At 48.6% G+C, this 17,244-nt stretch overlaps 1 protein-coding gene and 1 non-coding gene across 2 annotated transcripts; both read left to right on the top strand.

The window, feature by feature from the left end:
- Window positions 1–73, top strand: TRNAF-GAA (transfer RNA phenylalanine (anticodon GAA)). The gene has a single exon. It is a non-coding gene; the product is annotated as a tRNA-Phe (tRNA).
- Window positions 74–13,594: 13,521 nt separating this feature from the next.
- Window positions 13,595–15,520, top strand: LOC140911987 (uncharacterized). Its single transcript, XM_073346142.1, has 2 exons — window positions 13,595–14,411; window positions 15,000–15,520. The coding sequence occupies exons 1-2, from the start codon at window positions 13,826–13,828 to the stop codon at window positions 15,518–15,520; spliced, it is 1,107 nt and encodes a 368-aa protein (XP_073202243.1). The 5' UTR covers window positions 13,595–13,825.
- Window positions 15,521–17,244: the final 1,724 nt, after the last annotated feature.

Here is a 17,244-nt window from a genome sequence, read left to right as displayed (position 1 = left end):
GCCAAAGTAGCTTAGTTGGGTAAGTGTTAGACTGAAGATCTAGAGGTCTCTGGTTCAATCCCAGGCTTTGGCATGCTCTTTCATCCCTCTTTGTGCAGGGGTGAGCTGTTTTCTGGAAGCACAGCAGTTCCTTTACCTGACCTGAGTCACTCATTTTGGGTGCCGCTGTAGGAAAAGACAGTGTGGACTTCTGCACCTGTTTGGCTCACCTCACCTTTCTTTCTTCTCTTGCTCTTTCCCAGGAAGGGGGAGAAAAAGAAGCTCTCCTTCAATCTGGAGTCACAAGGGAGACAGAAGGTTGACTTCCTGGGAGCCAGCTCCAGTTCTTTGCTCTAGGCCAGTCGCCTCTTGGAGCCTTGTAGCTTGGCCTCCTCTGCCCTTGGAGGTTGGCCTGCAAAGGCCGGCTCTTCCTGCTGGCCTAAACTTGCATGACTTGCCAAAGGAGAAAGTGAGGTGGGAATGGGGCAAAAGAGGAAGGTAATGCTGAAGAAGACATGGCAGAAGCTAAGCTAAGCTAACCTCAGTGGGGTTAGTAGAATGCCACCATTCATTCTGTCAAAGCCTGGGAAGGTGCGGTTGGCTGCTGGGAGGTAGAATCCTGTGCCTGCCTCTGGCATCCCAGGGATGGCTACTTGCAGCCCAGGAGAAGAAGCGGGGTTCTGGGTGGAAGGAAAGGTGGCAATGGTGAGTCCTAGTGGGCTCCTTTCTGGCAAGATGGTTTTTTGTTTTAGGCTTGGGAGGAACCTGAAAGCTGTGTGTGGACTTGTTCCAGTGAGAACTGCTGCTCCTTTCTTGCCGACCTGGAGGCGCTGGTGACTGCTTGTGGTGGGGCAGGTGCTGACTTGAGTGAATGCGATATAGGAAACCCTAGCCTAAGTCCACTGCTTGTCTCCTGCCTTGTGACATCAAGATTTAAATCTTCCTAGCACGTGCTGCGGATCGTGCATTAAGCCTACCTGGTTGGCCTGGTCATTTTCAAAGTAGCCCAGTTGGGACTGCATTAGATTGATTTGAAGATTTCTGGCCTGGTTCCAGGCTTTAGCACACCCCTTCACCCTGGGCATGTAGTGCTAGGCTTTCTTCTGGGTTTGCAGCTGTGCCTTGAACTCATGAATTTTCCTAATTTCAGAGGCAGCATTTGCAGAGGCCAGTATGTGGGGCCATGTGCCCCTCCTGGGTTAGCTATCCCAGCTACTTGTGGTGCTGCCAGGCTCCCTCCCTGCATAGCAGCTGCTGGAGGGGTAAGTGGAGAGGGTCTGCCTTTGCTGCTTCCTCTCCCTATATTGTTCACATGTGGGAGGGGCTCTTGATTATAAGGGGTGTGGCTGAACCTTGAAATTATGCCCCCCCTTTCAGGAGACTCCAGTTGTCTGTGCCCGGTTTCCAGCTCCTCAGCCAAAGGAAAAAGTGGTATTCTTCACCTGAGTGGCCAGCTCTTATTTTCTTTCTCATGAAGGGAGGAAAAAAGAATCTCTTTTCAAAACCCCTGTCCTACCATTGACTGAGGTGTGACTAAGTTCCTGCTCCTGTGGAGGATTTAGAGTTAGTGGGGCCCTGTGCGCATAAAGTCCATGCAACATTCCACTTTCATCCCAGCCCTAGTATGTCTCCAGTAGCTGCTGTCCCCTGGCACCAGCAAAGGAAGTTTCCACCCATCCAGGAGACCCCAGCCTGGGACTAAACTCAGCTAAGGCTTCTCCTCTCCCCCATCTTGGAATCAAGTTCATATTTTTACTATGAGTTAAAGCATCCCGAATCCCCAGAGTCTCGCTCAATGTCACAAGTTCCCAGTGTCTCCATGGAAGACAATTTGTTAAATCCCAGATGAGTGGAGTTAAATCAGTTCTCAACCTGAGTCCTTTGCTCTTAATCCTGAGGGTATTGTCTCACCATGGAGCCATTTACCACCTCTCTTTCATACAGAAGCACAATTTTCTTTGCACAGACACAGGAACAGCAAGATCTTTCTCTGTCCCTTGCGCAAAGAAGGGTGTCAAATTCCACGGAACCTTCCTCTTCTGCAATGGAAACAATGGACAAACAGGGGGCCCTGGTCACATCCAGCCCTGGCAGGGAGATGTTCCCTCCCCTTTTCCTTAGTGCTGCTGCTGCTATTTCATGGAATGTCTGGGATAGGGAAAAAGCTGAGTTCACTCCAGGTGGAGGGAAAAAAGGACCCTGAAAATCTCAGGGCCTCAGGGAAAACCCAACCCCTGCTACCGGAAAACTGTGATGTTGGGGATGTGCATGGGAAAGGGACTGTGTGAATTGTCAAGGTGGGGAATGAATAACAATCTACAACTAGATCCACCTCATTAACCACTGACAGAGGCTAATCATACTGAAGATAGAAGGGAAACCGGGAGCGATTCTTTGCCGTTCAGCCAAAGAAACAGTAACCCAATTGCCCCGCATTGAATGTGCTGGGGAAAGCTGGACTTTTCAGGCAGGTCCTGCTTTTCACAGCAGATCCTAAAAACACCTGGAGCTCCCCACACCGCTTCTGTGAGGTGTTGAGCTCCTCACAGCACCCCCCACCACCATTACCTTCCAGTAGGGGGTGGCAGAACCACCCACTCAATACAGGGGAGAGGGCTGATTGTCTCTCTGCACCCTGAGTCCAGTGCACACATTCTCTCTCCCACATGCATAGAATCTGGCCCTGCTGCAAAGTGACCCCTATGAACCAGCAACCTCCAGGACAGCAGGATTGGCCCTCAGAGCTGGGGATGTGTCCCCCATGCTGCTCTTAGGCCACTGAATGCTTTGGAAACAGGAGGGCCTGCTCCTTTGCTCACACCCAGAGGGGATGTGGCCCAGCAGTCTCCCTGCATGAGTTTCAATCCTGTTCAGTGAGGGGCAAGTGCCGATTGCATAAAAGGTCTGTGGGGGTTTCTGCTCCTAAGTCACCTTGGTATTTTTAAGATTACCACCTGCGATGCTGCTTGGCACAATGGTAGATCATAGAATATCAGGGTTGGAAGGGACCTCAAGAGGTCATCTAATTTTTGCCCCAGATTCCTAAATGGCCCCCTCAAGGATTGCACTCTCAACCCTGGATTTAGCAGGCTAATGCTCAAACCACTAAGCTGTCCTTCCCCCCCAGAAGAGAAGGGAGAATCCTCCCGCACTGGAGGGAAGGGTCCCATCTGCACAGACTGAGAGGCAAGGAAACTGAGGGGCAGTCAGTGCTCAGGGAGGAGAGAGGTCAGTGATTTACACCCACCAGGGGACACTGTCTTTTTGAGGCGAGTGCAGCTGGCTTGGGATGGTGCTGACGATGGATAGAAAAAAGGCTGGAATCAATGACAGAGGAGACCATAGACGGGGAAGGGAAATGGCAGCTCCACAGAAGGTCCTAGGAGCTCAGATGCCCCAGTTATAGGCACCCTGGCCTGTCCTAGAGAGAGAAAAGACAAAGAGGGACCCAGCCTCCCTACAGTGATCCCAGGGACAAGAATCTGGTTGGGAGTGGGGTGAAGGTTCCCTCTCGACAAAGGGGAGCTGAAATGCCTCAACATCCTGGAATTTAAGTAATGAAAACATCAAACCCTGCACGAGTGGGGGCTGAGGTGCGTCAGCAGAAGGTTGGGCTGGACAGGGGTAGCAGGTTTGTATAATTTTTGGTGGTGCCCACAACGGGGCCAAGTCCTGCAAACACACACACACACACACACCCCAAGGCTCTGAGAGGGAGTTTGGGTGTGAGAGGGAGAGGGGTCAGGCTCTGGGAGGGAGTTTGAATGTGGGCTCTGGGCTGGGGCAGGAGATTGGGGTGCAGGAGGGAGTGCAGGGGTGGGCTTGGGGAGGGAGTTGGGTGTGGGCTATGGGCTGGGGCACGGGTTTGGGAGGGGGTGTGGGGCGCAGGCTCTGGAAGGAAATTTGGGTGCAGGGTCTGGGATGGGGCAGGGGGTTGGGGTGTAGGAGGGTTGTGGGGGCAGGATTTGGGAGGGAGTTGGGTGTGGGCTCTGGGATGGGGCAGGGGGTTGGGGTGTGGGAGGGGGTGAGGGGTGCGGTGCCTAGCTCAGGCGTCTCTCAAAAGCGACCTGCATCCCCTCTGGCAGCAGCTTCTAGGTGGAAGAACTGAGGGAATCTTTGTGCACCTCTGTTCACAGACACCAGCCCTGCAGCTTTCATTGCCACAGTTGGCAGGGTTGGCACTCGAGGTGGGGGCAGTGCTTGGAGACCCCCCTGGCCCCAGGGACATGACAGCACCTCCGGGAGCAGCACGCCATGTGGAGTGAGTGTGGGCAGGAAGCCATCTTAGCCCCGTTGTGCTGCTGGTGGGGGTCCCCCAGTTCTTTTAAATTGCCCGGGGGTGGAAGGCGCGGTCCGGGGAGACCACACTAGAGGATATTTTCTTCCGTTTAAAAGGTACTGGAGTCTCATCGCTGAAAAGCCACATCTTGAGTTAGGTTTGAACCAGCAGCCTTTCAATTACCTGGCAAAGGTGAGTACCACAGAGACTGATAAGTGCCTACTTCCCAACATTGTCTAAGACGCACCTGCAGGGTGCAAACTGGTTAGTGCAAAGGGGAATATTGCTGGGGTTCTGAGTTCAGGCCTTAGCTGGAGCACTGGTTTCTGTTATCCATGTACCTTTCACCAACTTGCTTTGCCATATTCACATGGAAAGTGCCATACCAGAGTAATGAGAGTAAGTTCTAAAATGTGAGGGTTGGTGCATAGCTTGGGACTCCCCCCCTGTGCTGCCATTGGCTCTGGGTGGATTGTTCACTGGCAGGGAGGACTGATTCATTTGTTGCTGAGGAAGCTGCCAGGACAGGTCTCTGGGCACCAGATCTCCCTGATTCTTCCAGCACATCCCAGGCTGCCTCCCTGCCCCAGTCACTGCTGCAGGAGGGTTCTGTATGCACTGAGCCTAAAGTCTTTCCAAGCCTTCTTAGGGCAGTTGGCAGCATGTCAGTCTCATCATCTGAAGGTCCTGAGTTCAAGCCTCAGAGAGAGCAAATGTTTTTGCTGCCCTGCTTCAGAGTTTCTAAAGGAAATTAGAGAAAAGAGACTAGAGCAGGGTGATTTCTAGACACACTCCCATCCAGCCCCCACACACACTTTTCAAAGGCATTAAATTTTCCTTCTTCTTTATGACTTTAATGCAGCTGGAAATACCAATTCCTAGAGATCCCTTCCCACAGAGCACACAATCGTAGTTCAGAAAGCTTGGGGCTACCAGGTTGTTGTGGGCAAGTAGTGAAAAGGATGCACAAAAAAATCCACTAGGGCCATTTCTCCCCTTGCTCACCGCCAAGCAGCGTTGACTCTTGATGACTGTGATGCTGAGACTCCACTGCCTCAGCATCCTCAACCTCCACTTAGACCCCTGTTCATATTCCAGACCCCAACCAGTCAGACCCCAACCCTGCCCAGCCACTCATCTTCTGCCCCAGGTGAACCAGCTGGTGGGCTGCATCCACAGGTAGGTAGCTTATATTGCTCCCCTCAGAACAGCAGCTGCAGCTGTTGGCAGCTAATCCCCCCCCTAAGGCTTGGGGGAAGAAGCTGGGGATCACATTTTATTTCTTCCACACATCGAGTCTCTCTGTGTTTGAACATATTTCTCTCTAACCCTGATTTTAATTCAGAGCCTCTCCCCCCATTTCTGCTTTGTGCCTCATTCCTGTACAGATGTGAACACAAAGAAACTTTTGGTGACCACTTGCAGCTACTTCCCTGAAGATTTTTTAATTTAATGATTGCTGCCTCCTATCCCCATTAAGAAAAGCTGATTTTATGCCCAGGCACTTCGTCATCCTCCATAACCATGTCATCAAAACCACCTGGATGACTGCTTGAAATTCCTGACACTACACACTCCTCCTCTTTCATGTGTGTGACCTCCACGTGGCTGTTGTAAGATACATTTCCTCCCATTTCTCCAACCTCTAAGGTTTTCACATTGTCATCCAGAGCAGTTTCCTTTTCCGTGTTTCTCTGTGAGATATTTTCCTCATCTAATTTTGGAGGCTGTTTAAATACTTTTAGTTGGGAGATACTGTACAACCTTGCTAAAGCTTTCCCTGACTTGTCTTCTAATTTAACTCTTTTGCCCTCTACAGCGGCAATTTTGTATGGTCCCACGTAGGTAGGTTCCAGCTGCCCTCCCTTTCTTGTTTTCCTTCTCGCATTCAGTAATATGACAGTGTCACCAACCTTTAATGTTATTTCCCCATATTTATGAGTGTTAGTTTTGGCATACTGTATTTGTTGCTTTTCTTGTGCATTTGAAATATTACTAATAGCCACTTTAGTTTCAGCATCATGGCTACCTTCATTTTTCATGATGTAGTCTTTGTAGTATTCTTCATCGAATTGCTCTAAATCTGTTGGTTTTGGAAACAAATGGAGAAGGAGTTGTGTTTGTAAAATGAACAATCAAAATAATATATGCACCTGAAAGCTGAAGGACGCTTACCATGTACTTGTCTGACACTTGGTCTGGAAATCTTGGCTCAACGCCATAGAGTGGTTGATAGGGTGAAAATTTGGTTGTCATGTTTGGTTTTGTTTGCAAAGAAAACACAATGTCACCTAGAAATTCATCCCAATTAGTCGCACTGTCATCAACCAACTTCCACAGTGCTCTGTAAAAAGTGGTGATGGATTATTTGTGGGGGAAGGGGAAAGTACTGTCTTTACTGGGAGAAATTGTATGCAATCAAAAAGGTGTAAAGAGGCCATGATAGTGTAGTGGGATAATTCCTTTTACTTGAAATAAAAGACAAGTTGAGTTTCAATGTACTAAAAATGTGAAGCAATTTGTAGCTTCTGTCGTAGTGCATTCTCCTTTCTATTAATACTAGGGTGACCAGATATCCCCATTTTATAGGGACAGTCCTGATTTTTGGGTCTTTTTCTTATATAGGCTCCTATTACCCCCCCTTCCCCTCACAACCTTCTGTCCTGATTTTTCACACTTGCTGTCTGGTAACCCTAATTAATACTGTGATGTTCAGTGCCCTAAAATTACCTTTTGATTGATTGTTTGTGTTTTCAGCTAGTCCCTTGGTTTGTGGATGGTATGGGCTGGTCAAGCTCCGTTGTATTCCCACTTTTTTGCACATCTCTAGGTTAAGCTGAAAGGAAAAATTATATGCCATTAACTTTCCTCTGGACAGGTTTGGTGTGTAAAAAGAAAAGAAAGAATAAAAGGTTATGTGACAGTGTACCCCATAAGGCTTTATGTGGGGGTGTGCTTATGTATGTATGATATGACTGGAATATGGTTTTTCTACATATGCTATGTAACATATCTATGTAAAGGTTATGATCTACAGCTTATGTTCATCCTAGTTGTATGCATGTACCATTTGTAAAAAGAAAAGGAGTACTTGTGGCACCTTAGAGACTAACCAATTTATTTGAGCATGAGCTTTCGTGAGCTACAGCTCACTGATGAAGTGAGCTGTAGCTCACGAAAGCTCATGCTCAAATAAATTGGTTAGTCTCTAAGGTGCCACAAGTACTCCTTTTCTTTTTGCTAATACAGACTAACACGGCTGTTCCTCTGAAACCTGTACCATTTGTGTGTTCAAAGTTATGAAAATTGGCTGTATACTTGCTTGATTTCTAAGTAGCCTTAATTAGAACATTTAGTCACTTCTTGGGAAAGGAATGTGCAAGTTAAGTGCTCAGTCAGGAAGCACTTAACAGACAAAAGAGCTTGGAAGGCTCCAATCCACATAAGAAGTCTACCTGAGGATGTTCAGGGTAGCACCTGGGTGATGGCTGCTAGCTGCAAGTCCTGAGTCATGCATGGGCATGTGACTTGCCCATGTGATTCCAAATCTCCATTTTGTGACTGGATTCTACACAAGAGAAGAGAGGGGTGTCCACCCAGAAGAGAAAGTCTATTTAAACCCCGGGGAGACCCCTCCATTTGGTCTTCAGCCGGCTTAAGTTAGAGCCTCTCCAGCCCAGGAGACCTGAAGGAAACTGGAACAATGGACAGTGACTACGGGGGCGGGGGCGAGTGATAGCTGGACCCAGACTAAAAGAAGTTTAGTCTGAAAAAGGAGACTCACTGAAACATCTGAGGGTGAGGACAGTATTCAGTTTTTATTTACTGTATTAGAGATAAATCTTTGTGTTTTGTTTTGTTTTATTTTATTTGGTAATTCACTTTGTTCTGTCTGTTACTACTTGGAACCACTTAAATCCTACTTTCTGTACTCATTAAAATCTCTTTTTACTTATTAATTAACCTGGAGTACGTGTTAGTACCGGGAGCAGGGGAGTGGGGAGCAGCTGTGCATATCTCTCTATTAGTGTTACAGAGGGCGAACAATCTGAGTTTGCCCTATATAAGCTGTATACAGGGTAAAACAGTTTTATTTAGGGTTTGAACCCCATTGGGAGTTGGCATCTGAGTGCTAAAGGCAGGAACACTTCCTAAGCTGCTTCTAGGAAAGCCTACAGCTGTTAAGGGACGTGGCTCAGACCTGGGTCTGGGTTTGGAGCAGGCTAGCGGGTCTGGCTCAAACCAGGCAGGGTTCAGGTGTCCTAGGCTGGAAAGGGCAGGAAAGCAGGGGCAGGAGTAGGCTTGGCACATCAGTTGGCAGCTCCTAAGGGGTTTTCTGTGATCCAACCCCTGACAGTGGCATAGTCGAGCAGGATCTGTGCACAGCTGATTGCTTTGAGATACTGATGGTGATTTTAAGTGAAGTTTGGGTTGCTGTAGAACAGATGAAGTGGTTACTGGTTTGTTATTTTCAGTTTGCTTATTTCGGGTAAGGAAAATAGGGACAGAAAAGGAAGCACAATAAGTAAGAGTGAGGATCAGAACAAGCTAGAACTGTACAGGTTGCAAATTACCCAGAAAGGCTGAACACTGGGTGCTGCAAAAGTCTCTGTTAACTAAGAAGCCCCTGAGCTGAGTGCATCCCAGTTTCAGTGAACTACAGAGGGAGTGTGGCCCAGTACAAGAAAGCAGGAAAATGACTACCAGTGAAGCAGCTACTAAACTAGAGCTGGCTAGACTGGAAGCAGAAGAGTAAGAAAACAAACATAAGAGACTTATCAAATTTTAAAAAAATATAAATTAATGCAGCAGCAGACAGAGAAGAAGATGCCCACAAAACAGCTATGGAGGCAGAAAGAGCCAAAGAGGAGGCTTCCCTCAAGAGAGAGATGGAGGCCTAGAAGTATGAACTGGTTGTTATGGAGTTGAGGAAACAAACCCCTCCAGCTGCTGGTTCCACTTCCCCAAAAATCCACAGATGGGCGCAACTAAGCCCCCAGTATGATGAAATCAGCGATACTGCCGAATATTTCATCACCTTTGAAAGACTGTGTGTACCCTCCATGCAATCCCTGAAGATCAAAAGATGACCACATTGATAGCAAAATTGACTGGCAGCGCTCTGGACATATTGAGTAAGATGCCTATTGATGATGCTTCAAACTATGGTAAATTTAAGGAACTGGTTTTGAAACTGTGTCAGATTACACCCGAAACCTACAGGGTTAAATTCAGGAGTCTTAAAAGGAGATCTGGATTGAGTAATGTGGTTTATGCAAATGAAATGAGAAATTTGGTAGATAAGTGATTGAGGGGTAATGGCATTACAAGCTTTGAAGGAATGTGTGATTTGGTTACTCAGGAATAGTTCCTGAAAGTGTGCAGTGATGATGTAAAACAGTATTTGTGGGACAAAAAGGTAAATGCAGTGGGTGAATTAGCTGGGTATGCAGACTCTTATGCACCAGCACAAGTTGCAATTAAACATGAACCACTGGCAGAGGGGCACAGGGCTGGTGGAAAGCAGAACAACCTCTTTACCCCTGGGGAAAAGGAGGCAGGGCGTTCACCTCCCCTTTCCCCTGTGACCCGTCCCAAATCTCCTGTGCAAGCAGAGGAGCCCAAGAGGTGCTCTCATCATAAGTCCACTGAGCACCTGAGGAGTAAGTGTCCCTCGCTGAGTGGAAACAGGCAACAAGTAACACATGCTGCTGCTGCTTTTCAGAGGCAGGCTGCTGCCTCTTTCCACATAGGATGTGTGAAGCTTGCGTCTACAGAACCCAGCAGTGAGCATATACATGCTGTTAAACTGAATGGGAGATTAATCACTGGATTGAGAGACACAGGCTCTGAGATTTCTGTGGTCAGGAGGGACCTGCTCCAGGAGGAGTATTTGTCGCCAGGCAAAGTGGCAGAACTGGAACGGGTGGGGGGGCTACTTGCACCTTTAACTGAAATTCACAGGCAAACTAAAAATTTGCCGGCTGAGCTGGCTGACTGCCACCATGGCCCACAGCTTGGCACCATTTCTACTGGGGCTGATTTCTGTAATGTGGCAGAATCTGGCCCTGGGTTGGTGAGCAGTGAGCAGGAATTGTGTGCTAACAGCCCTGGGGAGTGGGGTGGGGGTGAAGCCACAGGGACTGCTGGGAAAATAGGAAAGTGTCTCTTAGGAGGGGGATGTACCACCCTATAGCATGGGGGGCCACCCAGCTGCTGGTCAGCAGGGGGAAGGGCCTGCCCTGGGGTGCACAGAGGCATGTGCCCCGAAGGTGGGGGTTGGGGTCCTGGTGACCACTGCGGTGGGAACAGATCTCCAAGGACTCTGTTGCAGGAAGCAAACCCAACCTGAGTGAAAAGGGGGGAATTTTGCTGGCCAGTGAAGGGTCTGTCATAGCTGGTAGCTGTGAGCCCACAGCCAGACCAGGGTCACCTTCTCTTCTGGAAAAAAGAAAAGGAGTACTTGTGGCACATTAGAGACTAACCAATTTATTTGAGCATAAGCTTTCGTGAGCTACAGCTCACTTCATCGGATGCATACTGTGGACAGTGTAGAAGATCTTATTATATACACACAAAAAAAGAATGAAAAAATACCTCCTCCCACCCCACTCTCCTGCTGGTAATAGCTTATCTAAAGTGATCACTCTCCTTACATTGTGTATGATAATCAAGGTGGGCCATTTCCAGCACAAATCCAGGGTTTAACAAGAACGTTGGGGGGGAGGGAGGAGGAGGGTAGGAAAAAACAAGGGGAAATAGGTTACCTTGCATAATGACTAAGCCACTCCCAGTCTCTATTCAAGCCTAAGTTAATTGTATCCAATTTGCAAATGAATTCCAATTCAGCAGTTTCTCTCTGGAGTCTGGATTTGAAGTTTTTTTAGTTGTAAAATAGCGACTTTCATGTCTGTAATTGCGTGACCAGAGAGATTGAAGTGTTCTCTGACTGGTTTATGAATGTTATAATTCTTGACATCTGATTTGTGTCCATTTACTCTTTTACGTAGAGACTGTCCAGTTTGACCAATGTACATGGCAGAGGGGCATTGCTGGCACATGATGGCATATATCACATTGGTGGATGTGCAGGTGAATGAGCCTCTGATAGTGTGGCTGATGTTATTAGGCCCTGTGATGGTGTCCCCTGAATAGATATGTGGGCACAGTTGGCAACGCGCTTTGTTGCAAGGATAGGTACCTGGGTTAGTGGTTCTGTTGTGTGGTATGTGGTTGCTGGTGAGTATTTGCTTCAGGTTGGGGGGCTGTCTGTAGGCAAGGACTGGCCTGTCTCCCAAGATTTGTGAGAGTGTTGGGTCATCCTTCAGGATAGGTTGTAGATCCTTAATAATGCGTTGGAGGGGTTTTAGTTGGGGGCTGAAGGTGACGGCTAGTGGCGTTCTGTTATTTTCTTTGTTAGGCCTGTCCTGTAGTAGGTGACTTCTGGGAACTCTTCTGGCTCTATCAATCTGTTTCTTCACTTCTGCAGGTGGGTATTGTAGTTGTAAGAATGCTTGATAGAGATCTTGTAGGTGTCTGTCTCTCTCTGAGGGGTTGGAGCAAATGCGGTTGTATTGCAGAGCTTGGCTGTAGTGGATGGATCGTGTGGTGTGGTCATGGTGAAAGCTGGAGGCATGTAGGTAGGAATAGTGGTCAGTAGGTTTCCGGTATAGGGTGGTGTTTAAGTGACCATCACTTATTAGCACTGTAGTGTCCAGGAAGTGGATCTCTTGTGTGGACTCGACCAGGCTGAGGTTGATGGTGGGATGGAAATTGTTGAAATCATGGTGGAATTCCTCAAGGGCTTCTTTTCCATGGGTCCAGATGATGAAGATGTCATCAATATAGCGCAAGTAGAGTAGGGGTGTTAGGGGACAAGAGCTGAGGAAGCGTTGTTCTAAATCAGTCATAAAAATGTTGGCATACTGTGGGGCCATGCGGGTACCCATGTCAGTGCCGCTGATCTGAAGGTATACATTGTCCCCAAATGTAAAATAGTTATGGGTAAGGACAAAGTCACAAAGTTCAGCCACCAGGTTAGCCGTGACATTATCGGGGATAGTGTTCTTGACGGCTTGTAGTCCATCTTTGTGTGGAATGTTGGTGTATAGGGCTTCTACATCCAAGGTAGCCAGGATGGTGTTTTCAGGAAGATCACCGATGGATTGTAGTTTCCTCAGGAAGTCAGTGGTGTCTCGAAGATAGCTGGGAGTGCTGGTAGTGTAGGGCCTGAGGAGGGAGTCTATATAGCCAGACAATCCTGCTGTCAGGGTGCCAATGTCTGAGATGATGGGGTGCCCAGGATTCCCAGGTTTATGGATCTTGGGTAGTAGATAGAATATCCCAGGTCGGGGTTCCAGGGGTGTGTCTGTGCGGATTTGATCTTGTGCTTTTTCAGGGAGTTTCTTGAGCAAATGCTGTAGTTGCTTTTGGTAACCCTCAGTGGGATCAGAGGGTAATGGCTTGTAGAAAGTGGTGTTGGAGAACTGCCGAGCAGCCTCTTGTTCATATTCCGACCTATTCATGATGACAACAGCACCTCCTTTGTCAGCCTTTTTGATTATGATGTCAGAGTTGTTTCTGAGGCTGAAGATGGCATTGTGTTCCTCATGGCTGAGGTTATGGGGCAAGTGATGCTGCTCTTCCACAATTTCAGCCCGTGCACGTCGGTGGAAGCACTCTATGTAGAAGTCCAGTCTGCTGTTTCGACCTTCAGGAGGAGTCCACGCAGAATCCTTCTTTTTGTAGTGTTGGTAGGGAGGTCTCTGTGGATTAGTATGTTGTTCAGAGGTGTGTTGGAAATATTCCTTGAGTCCGAGACGTCGAAAATAGGATTCCAGGTCACCACAGAACTGTATCATGTTCGTGGGGGTGGAGGGGCAGAAGGAGAGGCCCTGAGATAGGACAGCTGCTTCTGCTGGGCTGAGAGTATAGTTGGATAGGTTAACAATATTGCTGGGTGGGTTGAGGGAACCACTGCTGTAGCCCCTTGTGGCATGTAATAATTTAGAAAGTTTAGTGTCCTTTTTCTTTTGTAGAGAAGCAAAGTGTGTGTTGTAAATGGCTTATCTAGTTTTAGTAAAGTCCAGCCACGAGGAAGTTTGTGTGGAAGGTTGGTTTTTTTATGAGAGTATCCATTTTTGAGAGCTCATTCTTAATCTTTCCCTGTTTGCTGTAGAGGATGTTGATCAGGTGATTCCGCAGTTTCTGTGCCCTGGTCTACACTAGGACTTTAGGTCGAATTTAGCAGCGTTAAATCGATTTAAACCTGCACCCATCCACACAATGAAGCCCTTTATTTCGACTTAAAGGGCTCTTAAAATCGATTTCCTTACTCCACCCCTGACAAGTGGATTAGCGCTTAAATCGACGTTGCCGGCTCGAATTTGGGGTACTGTGGACACAATTCGATGGTATTGGCCTCCGGGAGCTATCCCAGAGTGCTCCATTCTGACCGCTCTGGACATCACTCTCAACTCAGATGCACTGGCCAGGTAGACAGGAAAAGAACCGCGAACTTTTGAATCTCATTTCCTGTTTGGCCAGCGTGGCAAGCTGCAGGTGACCATGCAGAGCTCATCAGCACAGGTGACCATGATGGAGTCCCAGAATCTCAAAAGAGCTCCAGCATGGACCGAACGGGAGGTACGGGATCTGATCGCTGTATGGGGAGAGGAATCCGTGCTATCAGAACTCCGTTCCAGTTTTCGAAATGCCAAAACCTTTGTGAAAATCTCCCAGGGCATGAAGGACAGAGGCCATAACAGGGACCCGAAGCAGTGCCGCGTGAAACTGAAGGAGCTGAGGCAAGCCTACCAGAAAACCAGAGAGGCAAACAGCCGCTCTGGGTCAGAACCCCAAACATGCCGCTTCTATGATGAGCTGCATGCCATTTTAGGGGGTTCAGCCACCATTACCCCAGCCGTGTTGTTTGACTCCTTCAATGGAGATGGAGGCAATACGGAAGTAGGTTTTGGGGACGAAGATGATGATGATGATGAGGAGGAGGTTGTAGATAGCTCACAGCAAGCAAGCGGAGAAACCGGTTTTCCCGACAGCCAGGAACTGTTTCTCACCCTAGACCTGGAGCCAGTACCCCCCGAACCCACCCAAGGCTGCCTCCTGGACCCAGCAGGCGGAGAAGGGACCTCTGGTGAGTGTACCTTTTAAAATGCTATACATGGTTTAAAAGCAAGCATGTGAAAGGATTACTTTGCCCTGGCATTTGCGGTTCTCCTAGATGTAGTCCTAAAGCCTTTGCAAAAGGTTTCTGGGGAGGGCAGCCTTATTGCGTCCTTCATGGTAGGACACTTTACCACTCCAGGCCAGTAACACGTACTCGGGAATCATTGTAGAACAAAGCATTGCAGTGTATGTTTGCTGGCATTCAAACAACATCCGTTCTTTATCTTTCTGTGTTATCCTCAGGAGAGTGAGATATAATTCATGGTCACCTGGTTGAAATAGAGTGCTTTTCTTCAGGGGACACTCAGAGGAGCCCATTCCTGCTGGGCTGTTTGCCTGTGGCTAAACAGAAATGTTCCCCGCTGTTAGCCACAGGGAGGGGGGAAGGTTGAGGGGGTAGTCACGCGGTGGGAGGAGGCAAAATGCGACCTTGTAATGAAAGCACATGTGCTATGTATGTAATGTTAACAGCAAGGTTTACCCTGAAAGAGTGTAGCGACTGTTTTATAAAATGTGTCTTTTTAAATACCGCTGTCCCTTTTTTTTTCTCCACCAGCTGCATGTGTTTCAATGATCACAGGATCTTCTCCTTCCCAGAGGCTAGTGAAGCTTAGAAAGAAAAAAAAACACACTCGCGATGAAATGTTCTCCAAGCTCATGCTGTCCTCCCACACTGACAGAGCACAGACGAATGCGTGGAGGCAAATAATGTCAGAGTGCAGGAAAGCACAAAATGACCGGGAGGAGAGGTGGCGGGCTGAAGAGAGTAAGTGGCGGGCTGAAGACAGGGCTGAAGCTCAAATGTGGCGGCAGCGTGATGAGAGGAGGCAGGATTCAATGCTGAGGCTGCTGCAGGACCAAACCAGTATGCTCCAGTGTATGGTTGAGCTGCAGCAAAGGCAGCTGGAGCACAGACTGCCACTGCTGCCCCTCTGTAACCAACCGCCCTCCTCCCCAAGTTCCATAGCCTCCACACCCAGACGCCCAAGAACGCGGTGGGGGGGCCTCCGGCCAACCAGCCACTCCACCACAGAGGATTGCCCAAAAAAAAGAAGGCTGTCATTCAATAAATTTTAAAGTTGTAAACTTTTAAAGTGCTGTGTGGCATTTTCCTTCCCTCCTCCACCACCCCTCCTGGGCTACCTTGGTAGTCATCCCCCTATTTGTGTGATGAATGAATAACGAATGCATGACTGTGAAGCAACAATGACTTTATTGCCTCTGCAAGCAATGATTGAAGGGAGGAGGGGCGGGTGGTTAGCTTACAGGGAAGTAGAGTGAACCAAGGGGCGGGGGGTTTCATCAAGGAGAAACAAACAGAACTTTCACACCGTAGCCTGGCCAGTCATGAAACTGGTTTTCAAAGCTTCTCTGATGCGTACCGCGCCTTCCTGTGCTCTTCTAACTGCCCTGGTGTCTGGCTCCACATAACCAGCAGCCAGGCGATTTGCCTCAACCTCCCACCCCGCCATAAACGTCTCCCCCTTACTCTCACAGATATTGTGGAGCACACAGCAAGCAGTAATAACAATGGGAATATTGGTTTCGCTGAGGTCTAAGCGAGTCAGTAAACTGCGCCAGCGCGCCTTTAAACGTCCAAATGCACATTCTACCACCATTCTGCACTTGCTCAGCCTGTAGTTGAACAGCTCCTGACTACTGTCCAGGCTGCCTGTGTACGGCTTCATGAGCCATGGCATTAAGGGGTAGGCTGGGTCCCCAAGGATACATATAGGCATTTCAACATGCCCAACAGTTATTTTCTGGCCTGGGAATAAAGTCCCTTCCTGCAGCTTTTGAAACAGACCGGAGTTCCTGAAGATGCGAGCGTCATGTACCTTTCCCGGCCATCCCACGTTGATGTTGGTGAAACGTCCCTTGTGATCCACCAGAGCTTGCAGCACTATCGAAAAGTACCCCTTGCGGTTTATGTACTCGGCGGCTTGGTGCTCCGGTGCCAAGATAGGGATATGGGTTCCGTCTATAGCCCCACCACAGTTAGGGAATCCCATTGCGGCAAAGCCATCCACTATGACCTGCACGTTTCCCAGGGTCACTACCCTTGATATCAGCAGATCTTTGATTGCATGGGCTACTTGCATCACAGCAGCCCCAACAGTAGATTTGCCCACTCCAAATTGATTCCCAACTGACCGGTAGCTGTCTGGCGTTGCAAGCTTCCACAGGGCTATCGCCACTCGCTTCTCAACTGTGAGGGCTGCTCTCATCTTGGTATTCATGCGCCTCAGGGCAGGGGAAAGCAAGTCACAAAGTTCCATGAAAGTGCCCTTACGCATGCGAAAGTTTCGCAGCCACTGGGAATTGTCCCAGACCTGCAACACTATGCGGTCCCACCAGTCTGTGCTTGTTTCCCGAGCCCAGAATCGGCGTTCCACAGCATGAACCTGCCCCATTAGCACCATGATGCATGCATTGTCAGGGCCCATGCTTTCAGAGAAATCTGTGTCCATGTCCTGATCACTCACGTGACCGCGCTGACGTCGCCTCCTCACCCGGTATCGCTTTGCCAGGTTCTGGTGCTGCATATACTGCTGGATAATGCGTGTGGTGTTTAATGTGCTCCTAATTGCCAAAGTGAGCTGAGCGGCCTCCATGCTTGCCTTGGTATGGCGTCCGCACAGAAAAAAGGCGCGGAACGATTGTCTGCCGTTGCTCTGACGGAGGGAGGGGCGACTGACGACACGGCTTACAGGGTTGGCTTCAGGGAGCTAAAATCAACAAAGGGGGTGCCTGTACATCAAGGAGTATTTCAGGCAGGACTTCACGAAGGGTTCCAATAA

The sequence above is a fragment of the Lepidochelys kempii genome, chromosome 5, assembly GCF_965140265.1.
Source record: "Lepidochelys kempii isolate rLepKem1 chromosome 5, rLepKem1.hap2, whole genome shotgun sequence".
Classification (NCBI taxonomy): Eukaryota; Metazoa; Chordata; order Testudines; family Cheloniidae; genus Lepidochelys; species Lepidochelys kempii.
This window is presented reverse-complemented; position numbering and strand designations above follow the sequence as displayed.

Bases quoted from the DNA above. Each gene is read 5' to 3' on its own strand.
- LOC140911987 (XM_073346142.1), top strand. From the start codon at position 13,826: ATGCAGAGCTCATCAGCACAGGTGACCATGATGGAGTCCCAGAATCTC. The intron at 14,412-14,999 runs GTGAGTGTACCT...TTTCTCCACCAG, and splicing joins AGGCGGAGAAGGGACCTCTG to CTGCATGTGTTTCAATGATC.